We start from the raw sequence: 25,438 nt of genomic DNA, 5'->3' as shown, positions 1-25,438 counted from the left end.
TTATTTATCGCAACAATTGCTTAACCAGTACATGTAAGTACAAATCCTTTCTCCAGTATACAGTATTTACTGACTCTTTGATTTAAGGCCAACTTGTTTTCGCACTTGCTACTTACTTGAAGTAATTTTTACTCGTTACACGTTAATAACTTGTTTAAGCCACTACTGAAGTGTTTGTAGAACTCTTGTACGAAACTTACCAAAAATCTTCCAACCTACTGTACTTCAGAGGAGTTACGATGAAACGAAAACGTTCAATGAAATAGAAAGAAGAATAACGAGTAGTTGGCAACCCAACTTTAACACAGATCGAAATCTGAATTTTCCTAACCTACCCTGGCTGCCTCCTCGGCATAACCTGAGTATTAAAAACGCATTCACGTCAATAATCTCATTTCCGTTATGCCTGGGCAGTGTATCTCAAAACTTTTTCTGATCGCGTACCACCTGGCTCCAGAAATACTTAAATTGGTTAATTGTACTTATTATATAAATATATATACAAATTAATCTACAAGAAAATACAATTATTTAATTCGAGTGAAGCAACTGTTACTTTTCAACAAGCTGGTCAATGCGGGACTAATAACTTTACTTATTACGTCACATAGGGAATTCCAAATTTTGCATGACTCCGACTTCCATTAAAAATGGGTTTACGTCATAGTCATACCAGGTCGCAAAGTGCAATGCGAAGGTAAATAAATATTATGGCAGCTCCTTCACTTGGGAGGAAATAGTTGGTTACACTCGTTACTATTCCTGTACAATGCTTTCGCAGTTTCAAAAATTGACTGTCCGAATACATCTTCGATGACAAGTTATAAAATTAGCTCCAGGTATGGTTTGTCTTACACCATCCCGGTTGCCACATAACCAGATTCTAAGCACAGAATGCCGTAAGCTACTATGTGATAAGACCCAGGGCCGGATTAATATGGTGGAGTGCCCTGGGGCCCAAGACTGGTGGGGGCCCTTTCATTAATAAAATTATAATCTAAGGGCATGTATGTCAAGTTTAGCTTTTGTGAACTCAACACCTTTTGGTAGGTCTAATTAGACTAGCCAGCTGTTGTTATTGTTCAATCGATGAAGAATTGCGCAACTAGCCTATACTTAAAATGACAGCGTTAGCGTAAAAATATTAAAATACCGATAACGAATGTAATAGTAAGTAAAACTGTATAGTTAGCATGGTGTATATCAGGGGTGTCAAACTCAATCGCACCAAGGGCCAAAACTGAAAACTTATTTAACCCCGCGGGCCGAAAGGACAAAACTTGATCAAACATTTCGTGACACGAGTACATGATTTGGAATAGGCAGCGAAACAACACCAAATTTTTGATGTTTTTGACTGGGCTATTTTTGATTATTCTTCTCTTACATCATTATGTTTCATTCCTCTCCTTGCAAAAGCATTAAAAAATTAACAAACAATAATGAAAAAAGCAGCCCAGATTACTAGGGTTAGAATAAATCGATTTATTCTATCGTATGATGGGGCAACTGCTGTGATGCTGTATTGTGAAATTTGTTAAAATCTTGTTTCTTGCTTGAATAAAGTAACTTATACTGTAAAATAATCTCGCGGGCCGGAAATAGTTCAATGTATAAAATAACATTGCGGGCTAAATTTTATTGTAAAGTGGGCCGAAAGTGGCCCGCGGGCCGGGAGTTTGACACCTATGGTGTATATACTGGCTGCGTAATTATGGGAACCAAAAAGCTTCATAATTGGTATTAAAATTGCCCAAACCTCACAAAAATTATATTATTTTGCGCTACAGATACCGCTTTAAAGGGAATGTATCTTCATATCTTAGAAGTGGACAATACAGCAGCCAAATTATAGTTTTCACTTTTGAGACGCCGTGAACAATTTGTAAGTCCGTTTACATCGATTTTGAAACGCCGTAAACCCGAGACTATATCTCATTCGTTTTCCTGTGTCGGTTGCAGCTAGTAAGTAGTTCCAAAAAAGGCAATAAAAAAGGGAAAGGCAAAAAACCAAAAAGACTGAAAACGTAAAAAGGTCTATGGTTTAAAAACGTTACGTTCGTGAGGCGTATGACCCAATGCCCCCTCCCTAAATATGCTAGTGTTAGCAGAAAATAGCATTTAGGAGGGTAATGACAGACTTTCTGAAAATGTTTTAGGATTTTGACGTTTTGTGAATGGCACTTTTACGCCAATCTACTAAAATAGATTTGTCCCAAAAATATTTACAAAAATCCTATACAATTCAATAGTAGGCAACACCACGATCTGAGACATCAACGAAATTTTAATGCTTTGTTGACCACTAACATTTTAACATAAAAACCTGGGCATAACTCTCAATGAAGCTTGTATTGGGTAAGGACAGTAGCTGTACTGACTTCACAGCGAGTTTTGCGATACTATTTCCTTTCAACACGGATATCGTGGGAATCATTATTTTGCTTTTACAACTCGATCAAACAGTGAACAACTCTGTATCAACAACTGCAAGGCTCAATTTGCATTGTTGGAAGTAAACTATTTAGAAACTTTCTCTCGATGCCAATTATGTTCTTGACTTTGGTCATTGTTTTATAACAATGCTGTCTTTCACGTCATAGCATGGTACTTAATATTGCAGTGGTTCTTATAGTAATACAATACTGTATAGCAGATGAAGAGTACCAAAGGAAAAAAGCAATGAACAAAGTCGTGAAAACACCAAATGGTCTCCAAAAATTGAGTCCGTTATAGGGGGATATGTCCCAATTATGGTCACATCCGTAAACATGTTAGCCTTTGGAAGTTCCTTTTGAGTCACCGACGTATACAGCCGGCCATCAATTAGTCTAGTTCAGAAAATATAATATTTTCCACTGCAGTTTGAAATTATTAAAACGAAATAATCACTCAATGCAATTTAATTGTTGGGAAAACTAAAGGTTACATTTAGACAAAAATTTAAAATTTGATGAATATTTTTGAATTATATATTATTTTATTATTGCTGATTTGTGACGCAATGTAGCTGGCCAAAAACATTGTGGGGGCCCTGGGCCCCCATAAATCCAGACCTGATAAGACCTGTTATCATTAATGATGTACCGAGAGCTATTAGTCAAACTTCAACTTACCGATGCCTTTGTTTACTAAATTTACCTGTCAATATAAAACAATGTTTGCCATTACATGAACTCTTGGTGACCCCATTAACTGTTTTCCTCAACTCTTCACCTTCGCAAGTTGTTTTTTCTATGCTCACCGTTACACCATTTAACCACTTTCTTCTTGGCCTTCCTCTTTTTTTCCTTCCACCATTCCCCACATGACTACTGTTTTCAAGCTGTTGCCTTAGTACCTTAGCACTTAGTGTTCAACACAATGATGTTCTGGAGAGACGTGTGGGGGCTTCATCTACTGTTGGGCCCAATCGTTTGTTTTTCTTACATCGCATGGAGTTTTAAGCTGCCGCCTCTAAATCTACATCTCCAAGGCTTCCAAAAACAGGTTCTTCGTTAGCCTGCTTTTTGTAGGGTAACAGTGGAAAATCACTGGGAAAACCTTTGACCTGGTTCCATTCAGCTTCAATTGCATACTGTCACCATTTACATCATTACATAGGTGAAAATAACGGTTGAAACTAGCTGTAACTTTTTTGAATTGCATCACCAACAAGTTAACCTTGTTTTGTTTGTTTAATCTTTGTTGCAGTTACAAAGTTTTGTGTTGTCAGTAATCACCTTTTCTACTGCTACATAACATCCTGCTAATTTGCACTACTTTATTATAACAGTGCTGACAAATACAACCTACGCATACAAGAAATATATTAATATTAGTAAACTGTATACATCATTCAGCTGTTCATTACCTTCATGTCAGCTGGTGGAGGATCATGTCTGACCGAAATTCGCATGTCTGGACCACTTGAAAGAAGTGCATTTGCACCTTCTGTATGGGTAGCATTTTCCAAATTGTAATCATTCACTTTTAGAATTTTATCACCAACTTTAAGGTTGCTGTGTGCAGCAGCACCATCACACTGAATCTAAACATATAGTTCTTCATCACAAAATCAAAGTTCAGTGGAACCTTAGTAAAATTTATGCACCTGAAAACATTGAACGAAGATTAAAAATTACACTTTATCCCTGCCCGTAACTTCATCCATTTACTGCAGTGCAACTATGTCGCAAATAACGTCAAAGTTTTTTTTTCTTTTTTCTTGTCTGTATAGTAAATTACAATTCCTGGATCATTTCACTTCACTCCGAAGACGGAATATTGAAAAGTTCGAAACATGTCAGTGCTTTTGTGTGTAATCAAATAGTATTATGAATATCCCTGGGGTAGTTGTATTAATTACAATAGTTTGCTATACTAAATCAGTTTCGACCTTTCGCAAGTTACATAAAATGTTATAAAAATGTGGATTGGAATAAGGAAACATGGATTTTGAAAAGCTATTGATTGTGCATTATTTCTTTACTAACTGACAAAGATTAAAAAGAGCTGGCAGAAAGAACATTTTCCAAAATGCTCTTACAAAATTAATAGAAAGTTAATCACTCGTCTGGAATAACAATTACTTTTTATTTTTTTGCTTAATTGATGACAAACCTATTCAAAAAAGATCACAATAATCCAAATAATTCTGCCACAAAGGCAGAAATACTGTTTTGTTTGACCATAGTGTTATAAAGGGGTTATTAATTGTTAAAATGTGCGTATTTTCAAGACAGACGCTTTCAAGACATTCCAAACTGCGACTCCTCTGATAGTTTTCGTTGGACACGCGGTTTTTGTAAAATTCTAGCTATGGAAAGTTTTTGAAATTCACATGCCGATGCATGTTCACATGCACAGACCGATAAATAAAAAGAGTAAAATATTAAAATGAAGCTTTTTCACTTATTGTGTCTTTTGGTCCCTGAATGAAATGACGATCTGTCATAATATTATGTAGGGAACCCAGTTCTCATTTAAGTGGAATGCAAGTTCATGCTAAAGTACACCATAGGCGATTGAGTTTACTTTACGTCATTTCAAAAGCTACTGCGCGGGCCACTCGGAACCTGTCACAAGTGGCCGGCGGGCCATGGGTAGGACGTCCCTATTCTAAATACACAATAAAATGATTTCATTGCAGAGGCTGTTTCATTGTTATATGATTTAACAAACTTTACCAGTTTGTGCAACAATTATTCTGCATGGACGGTTTAAAAATAGTTGGAGACCGCTGGCTTAGAGTATATCTTGCGTAAAACTTTTGAATCAGTTCTTATCTTTATTCGCTTAACTGCACTTCTTACTTACTGCACTTAACTGCACTTCTTATGGTTCATTCCATAATATTTATAGTCAACCCTGAAAATGAGCGTCTGATGCTTTCCTTTTGTTTTGTCTACCTCACAATTACAAAAACTTTTAGTATTTGTGTGTATTATTTCAATTCGTGTTTAATAAGGCACTATACGAAACAGTGTGCCATTTTAACGAGTGCTCGGGTACCCAGATTTTGTAGTCACAACAAAACCAGTTAATGAATGTACTGCTTGAATGCATTGTGTGTCTGCAAAACAATAGGAAGTGACCATGCTTGGACATCACAAGTGTTAATTCTTTTCTATATGGGTTATGCACAGCTGGAAGATAACAAACATTTATATGGTAGTCTTTAGGAACCTGACAATTGACCTGGAGAAAAAATTTGAAAAGTTTTACATGAAATGCAGTGTAAAATAATCTGTTTTAATGGGTGCAGTGACTGTGCAATTTGTCACCAACTAGCTTAGAGTTGTCCAAACTTTTTTCACTGAGGGCCATGTACTAAAAAGTTAACCATTGTCCGGGCCACTCACTATGTGTGAGGAGCGCTGCTTTGCCTGCTACGCAATAAGTATCTTAAAGACCATAAACAAAGGTATCGGTGGCAAAATTCATTTTCTAACTGAAAATGTTAAATAGTATGCTGAGAAAATATCGCCCAAAGCAATAAAAATTCGCACAAATGTAGCGATTCGCTTGTCCCTAACCATGTAACAGGTTAGCGCAAAGTTTACGCCACCCAGCGCTATATAAAACAAAAAGGCATAGAAGAGTTAATTAAATGATTTTATTGCGAAATGGGTGGATAAAGGATGGCAGTGATGCGATGCGAAAGACGTCACATGAATGCTTGTCACTTGTCAGTCATTCTGGTTTTCAGTATATTTTGATTAAGAGTTAGATAACAATGAATATGTTTGCTTTATGTATGTGCATTCGAAAAGTTCCTTTAGTTCTGCCATATTTGATGTAACACATAACAGTATTTAACAGTTAGTTAATGTGTACAGACACTACAGTGTCTCGTGACAGGTGGGACCATAAGAAGTTACAGTATTGTGTAGTTCTTGTGATACATAATTTTTACATAACTGAGGAACATCTCTTCAATAACGTACCGTAACTTAGGTCACCTTACACTCAACGAATGCAAGTTAATAATTATTTACTGCTAAATTCTGGGAAAAATAATTAATCTGCACTTGAATTATAGTTTGAAGTTGAACAGTTTTATATAAGCCATATCGCAATGAAGTTTGTTAAACTTAAACTTCAAACGTTTATTTCGTTTTTCTTTGCTATGAAGTTACGTGTAAGCTTAACGATGGCTGCGGGCCAATAATAAACAGGTGCTGGGCTGCAGTTGGCCTGCTGGCTAATAATAGACAGGTGCTGGGCTGCAGTTGGCCCACGGGCCACAGTTTGGTCACCCCTGAACTAGCTTATACCAACACTTTTTATGTATGTTTTCAATCTTTCTAGCTTTCCCCATCCATTATCGTAGAATATTATCAACCAGCAATTTTTTTTAAATTTTTGCCGCAACAATAACAGAAAAAAACTAAATTAAGACTTTGGTGTTACTTTAAAAAAAATGGTGCCTAGGCCTACCTGTATACTACGTTATGGTAGCTAGCGGCAGCCTAAAATAATGACCTTCTTAATGTTAGTGTATTATACATGAATGAAGAAAATGTTATGAGCTTGACAATGGTAACTAAAAATTAAAATAAAATAAGAGAGGTAGAAGATATAAAAACTTTATTTTTTGAAGATATATAATAAATAAGAATTACGCAGCATGTCTGTATTTTCAGTTTTGAGTTGTCACGCAAAGAGTTAGTTATTATTACCCTAATTGCGTTTATGCACATAGTCCAAGTTTCACAAAGTTGGGTATTCAATGCACACAGATTTCAAGACCTTGGATGCTAGTTGGCATAAACTCAAGAAATTTAAGAATATTCCCTGCTAAAACAGTGAAATTGCATTTTTAAAAAATCCATAACTTTATGTCCAAATTTCTGTTTCATTTTAAATCTTTTTACACAAAGTCACAATTAAACTTTTGAGAATCGTCACAGCTATTAATCAAAAACAGTACTCCTTTGAAGTTTTGAACCAAACCATGTATATAATGACATACTTCGTTGTCATAATTAGTCTATTAACCAAAAAACAATTAATTGAAATCGACTTCAAAAAATGAAGATAGGTAAACTATAGTTATGTCATTGAAGTTTATGATTCGATTTGATGATTTTTTTGACTATAAGCACACACATATACAGTCCAACCCAGTTTGATATTACCTCAGTCACAAGCCGGCAAGGCATAACTTTATAAATGTTAAAAATTAGAATCATAATATTCCATTAGTATCTATGGTAACAGTAAATATTTTAAAATGGTGAGTCAAAGTCGAAATTTTGTCCATCAAAACTTGCCACAGTAATGTTCTTAAGTTTATACATACCTTCGATACATAAATTCCAGATTTTCCATCACCAAATGGATGACTACTATGATCTGTACCACCAACAATACTTAAACCAAGTTGACCAGGACCTTTATCCAAAAAAATTTCCTACAGAAAAATTGTTAGAAATTTCTACAGTTTAACAGTAATTGTTATAAGATTCTTAGTACTTCAATTTAACAACTTTACCTCAACATTGTCAGTTGTAAATACATGACATACCTCCACAGGAAATTCTTCAACACCGGTAACAATTGGTGATTTTTCTTTTGCCAAAGGAAGACTTGAATCTACAAGCAACACGGCATTGTTTGAATTTGTATTATTGGAATCCATGTCAATCGTAGATGCAAGAGATGCGCTTAGATCAGTGACTGGCTGGGTGTAATATATATCCTCACGATATAACACAAGCACAACATCGGTGTCTGTGTTGAACTGCTTCAATAAGCTGACAGCTTCCTCATGTTTGAAGTTTGTAACATCAGAAGCATTAATCTATGGGACAGAACAGACTGTAAATTTTCAAACCCTCAAAAGAACAAAAAAAAACAAACATGTAGTCTTTATATAATTCCTGCATGATACATTCTTTTTATGAAATTGAGTATTTAATTTAGAAAGGCCAAAATGACATTCTTCAACCACTTACAGACAGAATCTTGTCATCAACTTGCATTCCTGTAGAACTAGCTTGGCCACCTTCAACAACTTTGGACACATATATTCCGCAATCACCAGGACGAAATCCTGTGGATCCAATGCCACCAGCAATTGAAAATCCTAAGTTCTCTGATCTTTTTAAGATTGCTGTAAATGTCTGCAAAGTAAAAGTGGCTCACAAACGAAGAACCAACAAGCTATTCGCAGCTATTCGTTGACATATACAGGTAACTATGGATGTGCCAAATGGAAATAGATTCAGATTCGTGAAAATACAAATAACAAATTTTGATTTTCATGCAAATAAGCTAACTCCACTCATAGACTTTAATCAAAGTTTCTGACAAACAAGAAAATCATCAATCAACTTGTCACTTTGTTGTTGAATAAATAAATGCAATCAACCTTTTACGAATAAGATGAAATTATCGTGCTAAAATTTTTTGGAACTATTTTACTGTCATGATGACTTGGCACATCCCTAACTTTGATGTGCAACGAAAAGAGATGGCAAAAAATAAACGACATGATAATCAATACTGAAAATACTGATACACAGGCAGATTAAGCTTAAGTTGTACCGTGTATGTATGTATGCCTATTCATCATCGACTAACCTTGCCATCAATATTTAGTTGTGGCTCAGGAGCAAATGAAACAGTGTTTTTTTTCATCTCAGGATTTATGGAAATATTACTGATTATTTGTTTGTTGCAATTTTCACTATTTTTCTCATCTTCAGCCTCTGAAGGCACAATGTCAGCATCACTTTCAATCTAAATGTCATTTTTTAGAAAGCAGATTTATAATTTAGATAGAATATTGTTAAAAGTGGAAAAACTAGTAATTTGTTGATTAAAGAGCAGCGTCAATCACAATCTTTTAAAGATCGGATATGAATTGACAATATATACACGGGAATTAAAAAAACAGCTTGACAAGGTTACCCACCTCTGAACCTGCTGAAACTTTGCAGGTGTGAAAAACCAGTAGACTATTTTATTATGCAGAAACTATATTTCTTTTTATTTCATACATAGTGTTTGAAAATAGGCAATTATTGATAAAATTGGAACATAAATGTCTCTCTTTGTTATTACTTGATCGTTTTCAAACTATGAAGAATTTAATTAACTTAACCTTTGTCTGATATTGTGTGCAAATTAGATTGTTATGAAGCTGCCATGAAGTGATCCTTGTCTTTGTTCATCAGAGGTCACAGTTATACACAGTTAAATAGTTTTTGATCTTTAAATGTAATACTTTTACACAAATAGACTGAATATTTTATACATTTCCAAAATAAGTTACTTTGCTTGGGACCAATCAAAGCGAACATATGCTCAATGTTTCATAGTAAAACTTTCCAAATAATTGACAATAAACTTAGTTTGGGTGCTCACATTAGCTGGTTCATGGGCGGTACACAGTAGTAACCAAACGTCATGGTTGTTAATTCGGGAGCAGTAAACAAGAGGAAGGCAATTAACAAGAATATACCATTTTATTGTTCGAATTCAAGTCAGGGAAGTCCAGATTGAGGTGACAAAAAATGCCACATACTTAAATACAGAAGTCCCGCAATCAAGCAAAAAACATAACGAAAGTGGCGTGGAATGTTTTAAAGCACAAGTACCCAAATAACTCCACGGAATCATTCACAATGTATACAATACAAATGTATAAGCTATTATACCATAGCTAAATTTGTTTCCTAAACATGGCCTCTTTTAAAGTGAAGTAGGTTTTATTGAATTAGTACTGAAGTACCTATTCTGAAGTTGTCACCCTCTTGCGAGAAAACAAAATTATTGGACATTTAAAGTTGATATCCGTTACAACAAAAACGTGTAGACCAAGGGCAGTGCCACTAAGATGTGACATATAATAATGAAATTAAAAACGAATGGTTATTAAACCGACACAGCACAACACTCTAATATTTAGATAAAACACTCAAAAAAGTGAAAATAAACAAATTACCACTCTTCTTGACCATCTCTCGACAAGTAAATAGACAATGTCATTACTGCTTTTCAAGGCATCAACGGCAACACCATGCTCCACTTCAGCCAGAACAGTATCGTTAACCTATGTAAAAAGTTTTCTTGAAAGGAAGTGTCCTTGAAAATTAAATGTAAAGTATATACAACTGGCATAAGAAATGCAATGTTGTATGGGAGCAAGGGTGGAGCTAGGATTTTGAATCATAGTGGACAAATTTACTCACTGCAACTGCAGCTAGCATTAGACAAAATACGCTTCTAATATGCCCTTTGGCTTTTTTAAATGAAACTGAAATGAAACTGAAATGAAGTGAAGTATCCATCCATAATGTATTGGGTTGTAATCTAAATAGATATGTGCTTTTTTTGAAAAGACTAAATGGTTCTGAGCGAAACTCACTCTAATGCTTGCTTTACCTGTTAAAATTAAGTAAAAGTCCACATGCAAATCTACAATGGTTGTTGGTTACCAGGAGTAACGCGTTTGATTGAGTACGGAGCTTCTTGGTAATTGATAATTTTGCAAAAAATGGAATTTTAGTACACAATGTTGATGTTGTCTGAACCGTGTTAACCAAATTTTAAGGTAAAATAAAAAACAGGATATAGTTTGGCAATCTGAAGTTCACAGTACACTTGAAGAAGCTAGCTTATGCTTGCGAAAGTACGCGTCGAAAAACATAAAGTTATCAGAGTGCCAAACTATATCCTGTTTTTTATTTTACTTTATAGTAAGCAATGTTTCACGTAAAAATGTGGCAAATAATCTTTGGTTCAAGGCTTTGTTGCAAAAATGATATCAAGAGCCATACGTAAAAACATGGCTTTTAAAAAACCCAAGTTTTTACATTATATAATCCAAGTTTTGGGTTCTGGTATAATAGCAAAAAACCTGGAGTTCAGTGGGTGGAAACGCTACTATGCATATTTTCACAGACACATAATTGCCAACAACCCTATATTTTCAAACTTTTCAATATTTCATAAACCGGTCACTTTAAGGATTAAACAACCTGAAAAACAACAATACTTAGCCATTGCTGTACTAATAGCTGTACTCATTTTATTCAATACGGTAAAGAATACATTAGCTACCTATATTCATACAAAAGTCTCTGAAGTTTAAAAAATGCAATAAATTCATTCTATCTGATACCCCAACGCCCAGGCGGTACTGTTCAACTGACAAATTTAAACATGAAATTTAACCCGCTAACATCAAAGCAAGCAAAAACTAAATCGATTTGTATAAACCTAAATTACCTAAAAGGAATTAGTGTAGCAATTGATTGCTTATTTGTATTACTGCACAAACATGAACACACAAAATTTACAGTGTGATACATAAAACAGCTGTTTCGGGCCAAAGAGGATCTTTTGAATTATTAATATTCAACAGCAACACATGCCAAACATTTTAGTTAACCAAAACCAGTAATTTAAATGCTTACAGTACCTACAGTTGAAAAGATAGGTCTAAATTAAATCAATCATTGTTATTCGACATAAAATAAGTTCGATATAAACAACTTACCGCCAGTAACTTATCACCCACTCGAACACCAGCATGATGGGCAGCTCCATTTGGAGTAACTCTGGATATAAATATGCCATCATCTTCTTCAACAAATGGTGTGGAACCTTTGCCACCAGCAATACTCAAACCAAGGCCACCACCGTCCCTTTGAATTATCAGCTCCAACTACAAAAAAACTACCATATCATATAGGGATATATTACCAAACTGTTGTGTATAAGCATTTTTCATGTTTCAAAAAAATAACCAGGAAAACTGTCATCACTCTATAAAAAACACGGAACCTTGTCAAAATATCAGAAATCAAACAGACAATGAAAATAATACATTAAATATTAACTAGTGGGAGAAGCATATAGCACATATTTCGCAAAAAATAAAACACAAAAAGTCAAATTCAGTCAGGTACGTCTGAAAAATCAAGATATAAAACAGAAAATTGTAGCTGTTCACAGTGAATCGAATGGAATCAACTCTTCAAAATGACCTGTAATATGAACAATGAACATGAAACATCACCAATTAAAGCACACACACGAAGCAAGCAAGAAGTCGCTTCGAGGCATGATTATGTGGTGGTGATCAAGCTCATTCCTCTAAAAAGTTGTAATTTGTTTTTAGAAATAGGTTGCAAATTTGTTACTTGCAGTATAACTAGACCAGGGCTTCTCAAACTATGGGGAGCAAAATGTAATTTTAGGGTCATGAAACAAATTCAACTGTTTCTGTTAATTTTTTATTCGCTTTACGTTTTCCATTACACAGTCCTTTTATTACTGTATACTGTAATAACTTTTGTAAATTGTGTGCATTTGTATGATTTCACCATAGACAAAAATAGTACTTGAGATTTGTGATGGGAAGTTTATATAATACTATTAACCGCATCAGGCACCAAGGGGTTGTATAAATATTTCTTTTCTAAAATTGGGTTTGAGAATTAAGTCAATTCAATCGAATTTTTTCTGTTTATTACATTACATTTTCAATTTCAGCAAGAAAAATTTGCTTAAACTGACTTAGTTTGCAATTTATTTAAAGAAATGTACTACTACCGCAATAGGGGAGTTTACAGAATTTGAAAAAAATTGTTGAAGTCATTGGGGCCTTTGAGGAATGTCTAAACTGAGTCCAAATTTTGAAGTTTTGTTTTGCAATCTTACTTTTTGCCACATCTTGTGTGGGAAAAGCAGCAAGAACAGTAAGTTTTCAAAAATATGATATTTATATATATGTATATATAAATAATAATAAATACATATACAAATATGAACAATGCTAATGTACATGCTTTTGTTACAGTGTTAAAATATTTTCAAATTCCCCATACCTGATCCAAAAACAATTCTGTTGCTGGACTATGACCACCATCACGTGGTTCTGCATAAAACAAAGATATGAATAAAAAAGTTACATTTGCTAGAGAGCATAACAACATTTTCGACTTTGAAAAAATTGATAAAAAAATGAACATTGCCAAAGTATTAATAAAATGTATAAACATTGGACAGGACTAAAATACAGTTACGATATTAAAGGTGATCATTCCGAGTAAAACAAAGGCACTGTAAAGCATTTACTCAACATAGCAATCGTTTCGTATTCACAATGCTTTGCTTGTAAATTTATTCATTGCTATCATTGTTCACCACTGTATGAATAGGAGAAATATAACATCAAACGCTGATGCTGTTTATCGTGAGCAACACCAAATAACAATAGTTTTGCTAAACAGCAATGAGAGCGAACCTGTATCTAAGAGAAAATTAATACATATGAGAAAGAAGCATTTAAATGACAACAAACCCAATTGTCTTCTGTCCCAATTTTTTCCATACTTTTTTTCCTATTAGGTTTTATTTTAAATCATTAGTTTAGACAATTCTTTTTATATTGTAATCCACTAAAAATTGCAAAATTCCAGACAAGAAAAATAAATTCAAATGGAAATATTACTTCAGAGAACCTATAATGGTGTCTAATTAAATGGAAAGTAATAAATATAGTTTTGACTGTCTATCTTTCAAAAAAATCTTCATTGGAAACAGTTTTTTTACCACTAGAGAGTGATGTTACAAAACTTATTCTCCAAGAATAACATGACAAGATGGACAGGATTCTCCTACAAAAACAAGCTAACTAGAGAGACAGATTGAATACTAAAAAGAATAGACAGACTTGCCCGAGATTTTGAATTTATACACTCTAATACAATATTTCAAGATCATAAAAAGTCTCATTAAGTGAAGGTCGGGCAATTTCAACTGAATGAATAATCATAAAATGAAAAACAACACCAGTCGAAATAATTCTGAAAATAACTCTGAAATTATAAAATCGGGAGTGTCAACAGAGACGATTTTCAATCGGGTATAACAATAGAAATGTTATTATTATTATAATTACTATTATTATAAGCAGTGAAGAAGGTGTTCTTTACTTTGCTAAATATATTTCTTTATAAAGTATTAAAGTATCTTAAATTATTAAAGCTAAACAAATCCTATTTCGTAAAGAGTGCTAAATAGCAAATCAAATGATATACATTTCAAAACTCATATTATTTAGCATCTAAGAACTTCTATAGCAGGGATGTCCAACCTTTTATTATAGTGGGCCGCATTGTCACTTGAAATAATTGAATGGGCCGCAAAACCTATTAAATTTCAAGAAAAATGGGTACATGAAGTACATACTTTTGTAGTGAAAATGACTAGCGGGCCGCACAAAAATTTCAGGTGGGCCGCAGGTTGGACATCCCTGTTCTATAGTATTATTCTGAGTAGCTTACAACCTCTTAGAGATTGATTTCTCAACAATGCCATCACAGAATCTGGCTTAGAAGTTTCAGTTATTTTCATATCCCGTTTGTAGTGTGGTGTATCTTTTCTTTGCAGACGATCAGAACGTGTTGTACCTTCAACTTCATCATGATCACCGATATCATTAAATCTGACTTCTTTTTCTTCATACTAGATAAAAACATGAATCTAGTGCTAGTATTTCCAAATTAATCAATTGAAGCAAAATTATCCATAATAAAGACATTAAATTGCAAGCAAAGACATGTAATTTTAAACGTTAAGTAGTGAATTTATAACTAACTCATAACAAGTAAATTTTATGTGATAAGGAAAGGCAGAGCAAGAAAGCCAAAAAAGGCAAAGTATTTCTAAACCAAATCATTTGTCAGGAAGTTTTAGTACATATAGCTGCTGTAATTTTGTTTTACCGAGTTCTTTGAAAAACATGAAATGTTATTGTCTTGATATATTGTTGACATCTTAGTCCAAAGGCCCAAAAAAGTCACAACTACTGATCAAAAACCAAGGTGATTCCCTTTACTAAATCAATGTATCGAAAGCATATACATGTTTGCAATGAGCTCAATCAAGAAGGGGTGTTGGTAGTCTTGCACTAACTGCTAATAAATATGAAAATTACATAACTACGCAATCGAGTAACTGTTACAGACGTCTTCAACAAGTAACTAATTTTCGTACTGGACTGTAGAGGGTGAATTTGTCGGCGATGCAAGTGAATTTTTGAATCGTCACTTGTAATTTGATCATGTGTGTATCTACAATGTGTATCTACATTTTACAAACAGTGTATCACCCATCCACCCTCATCGTTGCGCAAGCTCCACCATAGCCTCCTACAGTAGTTCAACATTACCGCCAATTCAAATTGCACAATCAGTAATCCATATTTTGAAGTAATAGTTATATCTTGATAAACATATGTGCAAAATAGGTTTGTAGTTTGCTAATGCTAGCGGTATTGCTGTTTCATTTTATTATTTGCGACTCACATTTTAAAAGCATATAATGAACAACAACATAGTAACGCAGGAAGAAAACCAAGAATCTGGATATGGATGTTTTTGAAAGTATTTCTGCTACACTTGGACCAGTCTATGGTCTTACCGATGTTTTTCAGGAAAAAAATGTTACATGTTATTTGCCATGAAGCCAACCCGACTTAAAATTGCAAAGCAGTGAGAATGAAACAAGTTTAACAAAAGATATTAAACACAAAGTAGCTAGTTAAATGTGGGGCAAAAATTAGTGATGGATTTCCCAAAAATCTCATGCAAAATGTACGATTTTAGATTCCCATTGAAACATTGTCTTACTGAATCATGTGATTTTGTCAAGCAAAGCTTTTAAAGATAAACATTAATTTCCTCTCTATCTGTTTCAATGATCATTGCATATTACTGTATGTTGGAGTCAACACATCTGTTTTCTGACATAATCAACAAGTTATATTGAATAAAATTTATATAATCTGTTTATAACGGGATCTGTTTATTATGGAACTAACTTACAAAGACTGATTGGTTGAACTGATTTTGTAGAATTATAAAAACATGGAAGAAAAATACACTTTGCTTGAAAAATATTAAATAAAAAATGAAAGGTAGGATGTAGCCGATACTAAACCCAACAAAATCTATGTTCTTAATAGCCTTAAAGAACAATTTGCAAATTATGTATAATAATAATAATTATCAAATAATGAATACCTCATCTCCACTTTCATCATCAATATAAGTGGGCGAATTTTCATCGAAAATAGCTTGATCTCTTTTAATATTGTTATCTGCGGAGGGTGAGTCTACAAAGAAAGCATTAACGAAATAATTAAAAAGTTCTTTAAAAATGCAGTGTAACTTGAAAGTGCCATAGAATCCTTCCCGCTAATAAACAATTATCTATTTGGCATTCAAATCCACACTTCTTAACTTGTCAAAATGATAATAAAGCACTAAGTTGTCAGTAACTAAATTTGCAAAATGGTATATGCTTTAGGAGTGTGTGATTGAAACAAATAAAAATTTCATAATTAGGCTGTAATTCCTTGTATTATCAAAATTATAACATACAACATCATATTATTGTGAGTTGTATATTTTTAGCTAGCCTGTTGGATAAAGTGTCTTCAATGAAAATGTGTTTTGATGCTCTGTGTGGAACTAGAGGCTGGTAGGGCCCAGACTTTAATGCAAAACTTTTATCCATTGGAGTCAAATATCGCATCCGAGTATTTCACTGCAATAACCTTGCACAAGATTTTGTTAACACTTTTGAGTATTCATATCCAAAAGAAGTTTCCTGATCCCTGAAAAATATACTTGCATAATGTATGGTATGAAAATCTCTAAAAATAAATACGTTATAAATCAATACATCTACCGTGCTCTACCCTTTATAAATTTTGACTCCTTGTAACTCACATTTTACCCTCTGTGAAAGATTAACTATTTTGCAACTGTACTGGACTTGGGCCTGACCATTCCAGCGATGTCCAGGTCCAGAACCTACATAATTCATAGAAGTCTGTTTTGAAACTTAAGCTGTCTTTTTTGACCTCACAGCAACTTTTTGAATTATATTGCTTCTATTCTCAAGAAAGCTAAAGCGAGAAAAAAAATTTGAAAAAAATGTCCAAACAATTGAGTTCCCACTGAACAACTGCAAGTTCTTCATAAAATAAAAGGGCATATAAAGGCTGTGGCAGTGACTAAGAAACTGCCGCAGGGATTGGGGTGATGAAGAAACTGCAAGTATTTCCGATTCTCAAATCTCAAAATTTAAATTCTTAATATTTTACTGTTCCTGAGTAAACTTTTACAGAAATCCTGAAAATATTATTTAACTGCAAAATATCACTAAATATGAAGATTAATTTCATTCTGTAACAATTTCCAATACAGCTGTATCAGTGGAAATGGTAAGCCTAAAAAAACTGATGGAGAAAACGGTATTACAACAAGATAAGACAGCGTTTATATCTCTGATTAAGATAAAAAGAATGAATTTAGAACGTTTTTGCTCAGTTACATAGCTTTATATTTAACACAAAAAAAAACAAAGTCTATAGCATAACCACGGTTTAACAAATTTTTTTGCAGCAGCCCGAATTTATAAATTATCAAATGTTAAATATAACCGCTCTCTTTATTTTGTTTCCTCCCAGTTTGATTTTTGGTCGTTCCCCGCTGCCCACGACATCTACATAAACAGTCAATAATATAATCCCATGTAGTATAATTTCTGTTATTCTAACCAAACCTTCTTGGCAAGGTGTTGCACTTTTTGAAATCTAAGACGTGTTAACAAGCACAAAGTTTCTCTAAATTTAATTTTTAACAATCTCTGATTGGTTATAAGTATAACCGGTGGTAGGATTCAAATATTTTAACATCCGGTTCTCTCATGTACAGCATGCCTTATTAACCCTGGGCCAATATACACATAGGACTACACATACGCTTGTTAACAACTGGTTCGCGGAGGCCAATAAAATTCCAAGAACCGGTTCGCACGGCTGAATCCCACCACTGCCTATAACGTCTAACTTATGTTTGGTATAAAGACCTGTTTAAGCATAAACTATTCATGCTGTTCTACTTAATAAAATCGTATGGTTTGTTTCCTTCACCTCCTTCTTCTTCAGCTCATTTTCTCTTTTAACTCCTTGGTGAGCATTATGTTTTCTGTGCAAGGCACTTTGAGAGAAAGATGCCAAATTAACCACTAACTAACCAGATAATTGTGTGTTAAAATACGATTTATTGCATCTAGATTTATTTTGTCTGTTTTTCTTTGCTTTTAAAGATGACGTAATCTGGCACAATTGTAAATTTTTATGCTGCACAAACAGTGGTGTAAGTTTTCCATTGCTGTTAGGCACTACATTGTGATCGTTCTTTTCCAAAAAGTCCACAGCGAAATGACAATACAGGGCCTAGTATAGCCAACACGAGACACTTTTTGCCGGGAAAGATTAAACTGAATTCCCAAAGTGGGAAATTTTATATTACAATGATCCTTTTAAACAAGGACGAAAAATCAACCAAACGAAACACTTCAAAACATGAATAAGTAACCATAATAAACCATCTACATCTTTTTGTGAAGGAATTAAGTCAAATTACAAGGTAACAAAAACTTTCATCAATATTCAAAACGTGCCAAACCTAAATGTTAATATGCTAAGAATGCTGAATTGTAAGTAAGGAAACTTTAATATCGGCCAAAACCATTTCAAATACGTAGCCGGTCAACGAATTTCAACAACACGCCAAACACACTTTAACTTCAAATTTTGTTATTTTCAGGATGAAGAGCACTGTTTATCGCAACCATGGTAATTCGGTCGATGAGACATAAAATGTTTTGACCAGACTTAAGGTCTGGCGGATAAGCCCCTCCCATTGTCTGGCCTGATATTTTTGTCTTGCAAAGGGGCATATACACTTTTCATATCGTATTCAATAACTTTTGCCGAAGACCTTTTACCAGAGTAAACATGGTATTTATTTTTAGTATATACATAATATACAAGATATATTTAGCTCATATGGATACGTATTAAATTGAAACGATTTTTAAACTGTTTTAGCAGACAATTTAATACTGTGATTGTCTTAACATCAATTTATCACATCATTTTTAACCCTTAAAATGAAAGATTTTCAAGAGCATGTCAAGCTCATCTGCAAAGAAAATACCAGTGGTCATGAGCCATGAAAGTATACCTGAAATTGTATGGAGGATTCTTTAAGATGAGACAAGTGAAAGCAGAAAGTGTTTAACCTTCTTGTTACTCTAGGATGTTAAGTGTTCAGAAACATTATTTGTTTGGTTTTTCATTCTACTGCTGTATTTAACATTGTGCAAATTTACTGTTTGCATGTGTAATTTTAGCAACATAACCAAGCATACTTTTGTGTGTGTTGGTTTTGTTTTATTTATCATTTAGTTTATTTTGTAAAGTTTTGATATTGCATCATCAGATTAACTAACTTTTTTGATCAAAGTTTTCCATTTTGTGCTATTTGTATTCTACTGTGCATTACAGTTGAATTAAGGTATTTTGTTGTTTTTACTTTTACTGGTGCTGTTTAAAGAATTAAAGCAATACATATGTCAATATTGCAGGTTACTTATGGTCACTGCTGAAGTCAAGTCAGCTGCTTAAAAAAAATAACTAGTTATGTTTAACTAAAAATTGTGAGGTGGAAATATAGTATACATAGACTAGGCCAGAGTTGCCCAAAGTGGGTTACTTAAAAAATTTTAAGCGGTTCCATAAAAGACGGTTAAAACTCGCAATTTAGTATAGCAATTTCGTGTAATAGTCTACCCAACTTATTAAAGAGCACTAATATCTCTCGGCAGAGGGAAGATTTTTGCTGTGCGCAACTGTCCCCCTCCCTGGTTTATCAAGTTAAATAAAAACAATCAGCTCGATTCCACCATGCGCTTTGATCTATGGAAATAAACATTCCAAGTACATCAGTTTGTTACATAGATTGCCAAGAAAACACACAAAACTTGTCCTAAACTTTCTAAAAACATAACTTGTTTGCAGTCAAATTGGTTATCTTTATCATAGGAATACTCATACGGCCTTTCCAAAGCCACACACAGTGTCTAGTTTGTTATTTGATATGCCATTCAAAATTTCTGGCAAGATAGTTTCACAATTTTTAAATAAACACACTGTGGTTGGTCAGTTTGACAAAATCTTTCTAAACATGCTATAGTTTAAATTAAAATCGTTGTTTTTCTTTGTTTAATTTATGTTCCAAAATGAGGTATTTTCCATTGGTAAAAGGGTAGGCGTATCAGTGATTTTGGACCATTTTCTTCCCCATTAACAAGTTAATAATTAATTAATGGGACAAATTGTCCGCACAACTTGTGTTTTCTATTAACTTTGGTGCAGGCAGTGCATGAATTTTCGATATAAATCTGGATTCTTAGTTGACGGACAAAATGTCAGGACTTTTCAAGCTTACTTAAAATCAATTAAAAAAAACAAAATATAAGTTGGCATTCTGAGGTTCACTTTATTTTTGATTCTTCTACACGAGCTTCCACAAGCACAAGCTTGCTTCTTCAGGTGATTGAAAATTAAATAGAATTAATAGAATAGAATAGAATTAATTAAAATCAATAGCAGTTAGGAAGGATGTTGTTTTAGATAGCCAAAATTTAAAAGCAAAGCGTTAAATCACAAAGAATTTATAAATTGCTAAAAGTGCAAATCTATTAAAAAATTTTGGAAATATATCAGAAAATAGGCGTGTGATCATGCTCAAAGCCAAAGAAAACTTAGTTCCAAACCCACTTAGTATTAAAATCCTCCAACCTCAGTAAAAAGAGCTATCGCTGGCAAAAGAATTGACAAAGGAAAATAAAAATAACAAGACAAAAAATGACATAGATCAAAATTTTGTATTTGAAGTGAAATATACATTGAAACTGAGGGCTTCTTGGTTGTTTTTATTAGAAGTAGATTAGAACTACTGCTAACAATTGATTGTAACTATTTTATCAGAAAGATAGTGCCCCTTGCAAGCAGCACTATTTAATTGCCTCAAAATAATATATATACTCACAATATAAAGTTTGCATTGGTAGAACAAACACCACAGTCTGTGACAGTGTTGTAATGAGCAGAATGGCTAAGAAGGCCAGAAAAACAACAAGGCTAGTGAGTGACCTTGCTGTCACTTGACCTTCAATAATATATGGGCCAATGAATAGCCACACAAAAATTAATAAAGTAATAACAATAATAATAAAATCGTAGTGGTGTTTTGACATTTTTATATGACATGTGAATGTTTAGCGACCCCATGCTGGTGTCGCTTGCCTTGCAATCTCACTCGCATGATGAAAATAGAATACTCAAGATGTCGATTCGCAAAAAAGAATATCTGAAGTGTTGGACTTTAGCCGTTGCTTCCTTCATCTCGTGTTGTATGAACGCATAGAGTAGAGAATTCCTGTGCTTCGTTGGGGTTAACAATTGTGGGCTTGTTTATATTAGAAGTCTAATAACTGGCTATGACTCCTTTATGAAAAAGAAAGTGCTGTTCCTGCGCAGAACTATTTACTTCCTTCAAAAATGTTAAACTCAGAATAGTAGCCTAGAACATTTATTAGACATCTTTAGTTTTCTTGCAATCAAGAAATTTTCAAGCTTGTTTTTGTAGTATCTTTAATATTTGATTTTCAGCCGAATCTGGAAATAATCCCAAAAACCGAATTTGGGGATTGTTACCTAAAAATTGTTCTCTAGGTTAAAACTTTCAGTAACAAAATACCTTCGGAAACAGTTTGCATGTCATTGTTGCTGTTCAAAAGAAGTAGGTCTTCATTGTCTTTTTTACTTTTATTTTTGGATTCTACAAAAATTTGTTTTAGTGTAAGAATGAATGTAAATTCAAAAAATTAACAAAAACAAGATTTATTCACTTAATAATAGCTTACCATTGCCTGCAAATTTCGCTGCTTCGTGAGCATTTTGCGCAAGTTTGCGATGCTTCTGCAGCACTTCACTTTGCTGTTGGCGTTTTAATTCCTTAGGATGAGGAGTGAGGTGTCTTTGTAGCAAACCTTGCTAAAAATATTTATGAAACTGATGCATACTATCAAATTTCAACGTTATCAAATGCTAGTTTTACAACACCAAACCTGTTGGAATGAAAGGCCATTCCGCTAATGATGCAACTACTAACAACAACAATAATAATTACATTGCAATTTTAGATTTTGATCGGTCTTTTATACTAGGGTGTCTTACCCAAGTTAACTAGACATGGAACCACACAATAATGCAGATATTACCAAATAGTTGCTGTTGAGAAATATGGATTATGAAACATTTAACCAATAATAGAAAATTACTAGACATCACGTTACCAGATATCTGAAAGAATTGTATCTATTAATAAAACAAAAATTTTAAAGCTCTGCAAACTATGTTTCCAAGATGAGAAGTTTCAAAAGAAGTAAAACTAACATAAACTGGGACAAATTTGACAGAAATAGATTTGCCAAGTATTGCCTCTGTGGGAAATTTGGGCGAACACGAATACTAACTATGACAAACCCGAATACTATATTACTCACAAATTTATCGACTTAAGTATGAAAGAATGATGTAAGCCTGGCTAAGCTAAACTAAAGTCAACATTTCTTACCAGAAATCATTTACTTAAGGATTTTGCTTTTCAAATCGCCATTTAATCATTAATTTTTAGTAATTACATCACGATACAAGCAAGATTTGGCAATATTTTGATAGACATTTGGTGCTGACACGAATAGATTCGAAATTCGTTCGAGCTGACCTTCAAGATTTTCGGATTCGCAGAACGCGAATAATCGTCCTCGCGACACATCTCTAGTAAATATCCTTCCATCTTGGGAATTCCCATAGATTCCCATATTTTGACTACTTTGGGCATTACGTTTTTGGCCATTATTCAAATCTTTCCCAATACCGCTTACGCACTTTCAGCTATGCCACTGCCCAAGAAGCAGGTTACGTAATTACGTAAGTTTTGTGATTATTGTCAGTTATGTGCAACACAAATCCGCATATGTTGTTTCTGCACCTGTTGATCTACAAGATATTGTTATGACCCTTTGATTAAACTAATATCGCAATTACCTTCTCATGTGAGGACATTGCATTGCCTCCGATAAAAAACACTGTTATTGTTAACACTCTTTATAAGTACTCGATTTCTTCTACTATCGTTGTAGTTAAAAGAAATTCCATTACGTAGTTTGAAACAGCTTTGTTTGCTGTTTTAGATGTGTAAAAACATTTTAGTTGACAAGATTGACCAAACCTATACCAAGGAATACTAAAAATTTGAATAAACTCCAGGTGAAATTTAGTGCCATTCCTTCATTACATAATTATATTCAGCTAATGTTATTAACTTGCATTGTTCCAACCATTTGCAACACTTCCATGTGCATTGTAACTCCATGTTTTTCGAACGGCAAGCAGGAAAAAAATGTTTCATGTTAACCATATCCACACACAAATTTCTTAAAGTAGCGTTGTGCCTAAAACAGTAGAAGTTGCGCAAGTCGCCACCTCAAAGGAAACAGAAAAAGTGGCAACTTATGTGAACTGGCGAGTTAGACAAATAATACAAAATTTAATTTTTTATTGGATTTTTTGAAGTATTACAATGAGATTAAAACTATGTAAATTTCTTTGGGTTAAAACTTGATGCTTCTCGAGATATTAAGATTTTAGTTTTCATGTAGAATAGCTTCCTAGCCAACTAATCTTAATCTGCCTGATGGTTTTCTGAAGACATTCTATGATTGGTCTGTAGTGCACGTTTTTGCCCTTAAGGCCTTGTCACATTTTTCCCATCCAATTTGTTGAAATTATTGTCAATAACTACTAATATGTTTGCGACCACCTGCGTTAGAACAATTTTCTCGTTCCCCACATTGAAGACATAAAATAAAATGAATGAAAGATAGGAAAAAAATCTACAATCAATAGCAAAAACAAAACTACGGTATTAAAACGATATTTTCTGGGCATTATAGCTGGTTTCATTCTCTTGGCCAAATTTCTGTAATCTCTGGGTATGCCGCTTCGTCTGACTGTAGCATGGCTAACTCAAGACTAAAAACTAAAACTGATAATAACAGTCTAAAATTACAAAGTATCCGAGTTTTTCATAAATGTACATTGTGACGAGTAATAAAGAACTTGTGTTTCTTTAACAATGATAGAAGACAGCTGACCGATACAGCTGTAGTGTAGTCGTAGCAGATGAAGGTTGACATGTAATCACGTTTACAAAGTGTTTTAAAGGCCTGACTACTTATATGAATAAACTTGGACATAGTAGCAAAAATGGTAGCAAGTTAAGCGAAGACGACTTAGCCGAACTCCACACTACAAAAAATAATAGGCTATCCACCCGGACCCTCGACTGTAGTGTTTTCAAATCTAAATCTTTTAAAATTTACTTTGTTAAATTTCAGTGAAAATACTTTCTTCATGTTAACACGTTCGCTGCGATTCCAATTTTTCGCTGTTTTCTTGTGTTGCGATTACCTTTAACTTTCTATACCGCTAGTTGCCGCCAGAGCTTTCCCGCCAAATTTCGTCAACATGTTTTCTTTGCTTTAAGGAGTACTTTCAGACAGTTTAATCGTTTGTACACCGGTGGGTCAAATCGCATAAAACACAAACTTTATTGTAGCCAGCGCGATTTGACCCACAGGTGGGTCGCATAATTTTAAGCTACTTATAGAGTAAAGCTTAACTATTTGCTTGTGTGATAGATCGTAGGTAATATATTGTGAGTAATTTCTGTTTCAATTGTTGCAAAATGAATCCTGCATCGTTTTATGGTAGAAGTGCTGCTAATTTTGAGCAATCTTCAGATGAGGACTTTAGTTCAGATGAAGAGGAGTCAGATGATTCGGTGTATGAACCAAGTGATAGCAGCAGTACAGGTGTAGAAGAGAATGAAGAGGAAGATACGTCTACAGCAGATGTTGCGACCATCACAGGCATGGTAGATGGTACTTTTGGTTTAGCTTCACGCTTCAAAATAGTTGGACTGCTACCAGTGTAGGGCAGAGAAAT

General features: G+C 33.8%; 1 protein-coding gene across 5 annotated transcripts in view; it reads right to left on the bottom strand.

Moving 5' to 3' along the window:
* Positions 1-25,438, bottom strand: part of LOC143451224 (protein scribble homolog) — a 72,010-nt gene that overhangs the window by 19,424 nt on the left and 27,148 nt on the right. For all 5 annotated transcript variants that reach the window (XM_076951678.1, XM_076951682.1, XM_076951692.1 and 2 more), the window contains exons 12-23: positions 22,291-22,420; positions 22,125-22,205; positions 16,527-16,618; positions 14,790-14,967; positions 13,326-13,375; positions 11,993-12,160; positions 10,436-10,543; positions 9,070-9,228; positions 8,442-8,609; positions 8,012-8,287; positions 7,787-7,897; positions 3,854-4,030 (exon numbers count right to left, since the gene is read on the bottom strand). In XM_076951678.1, coding sequence (XP_076807793.1) covers positions 3,854-4,030; positions 7,787-7,897; positions 8,012-8,287; positions 8,442-8,609; positions 9,070-9,228; positions 10,436-10,543; positions 11,993-12,160; positions 13,326-13,375; positions 14,790-14,967; positions 16,527-16,618; positions 22,125-22,205; positions 22,291-22,420 — 1,698 coding nt within the window. The remainder of the gene's footprint in view (positions 1-3,853; positions 4,031-7,786; positions 7,898-8,011; positions 8,288-8,441; positions 8,610-9,069; positions 9,229-10,435; positions 10,544-11,992; positions 12,161-13,325; positions 13,376-14,789; positions 14,968-16,526; positions 16,619-22,124; positions 22,206-22,290; positions 22,421-25,438) is intronic.

The sequence above is a fragment of the Clavelina lepadiformis genome, chromosome 1, assembly GCF_947623445.1.
Source record: "Clavelina lepadiformis chromosome 1, kaClaLepa1.1, whole genome shotgun sequence".
In the NCBI taxonomy this organism is placed as follows: domain Eukaryota; kingdom Metazoa; phylum Chordata; class Ascidiacea; order Aplousobranchia; family Clavelinidae; genus Clavelina; species Clavelina lepadiformis.
Note: the sequence above shows the minus strand (reverse complement) of the source record. Positions and strands in the feature narration are given on the sequence as shown.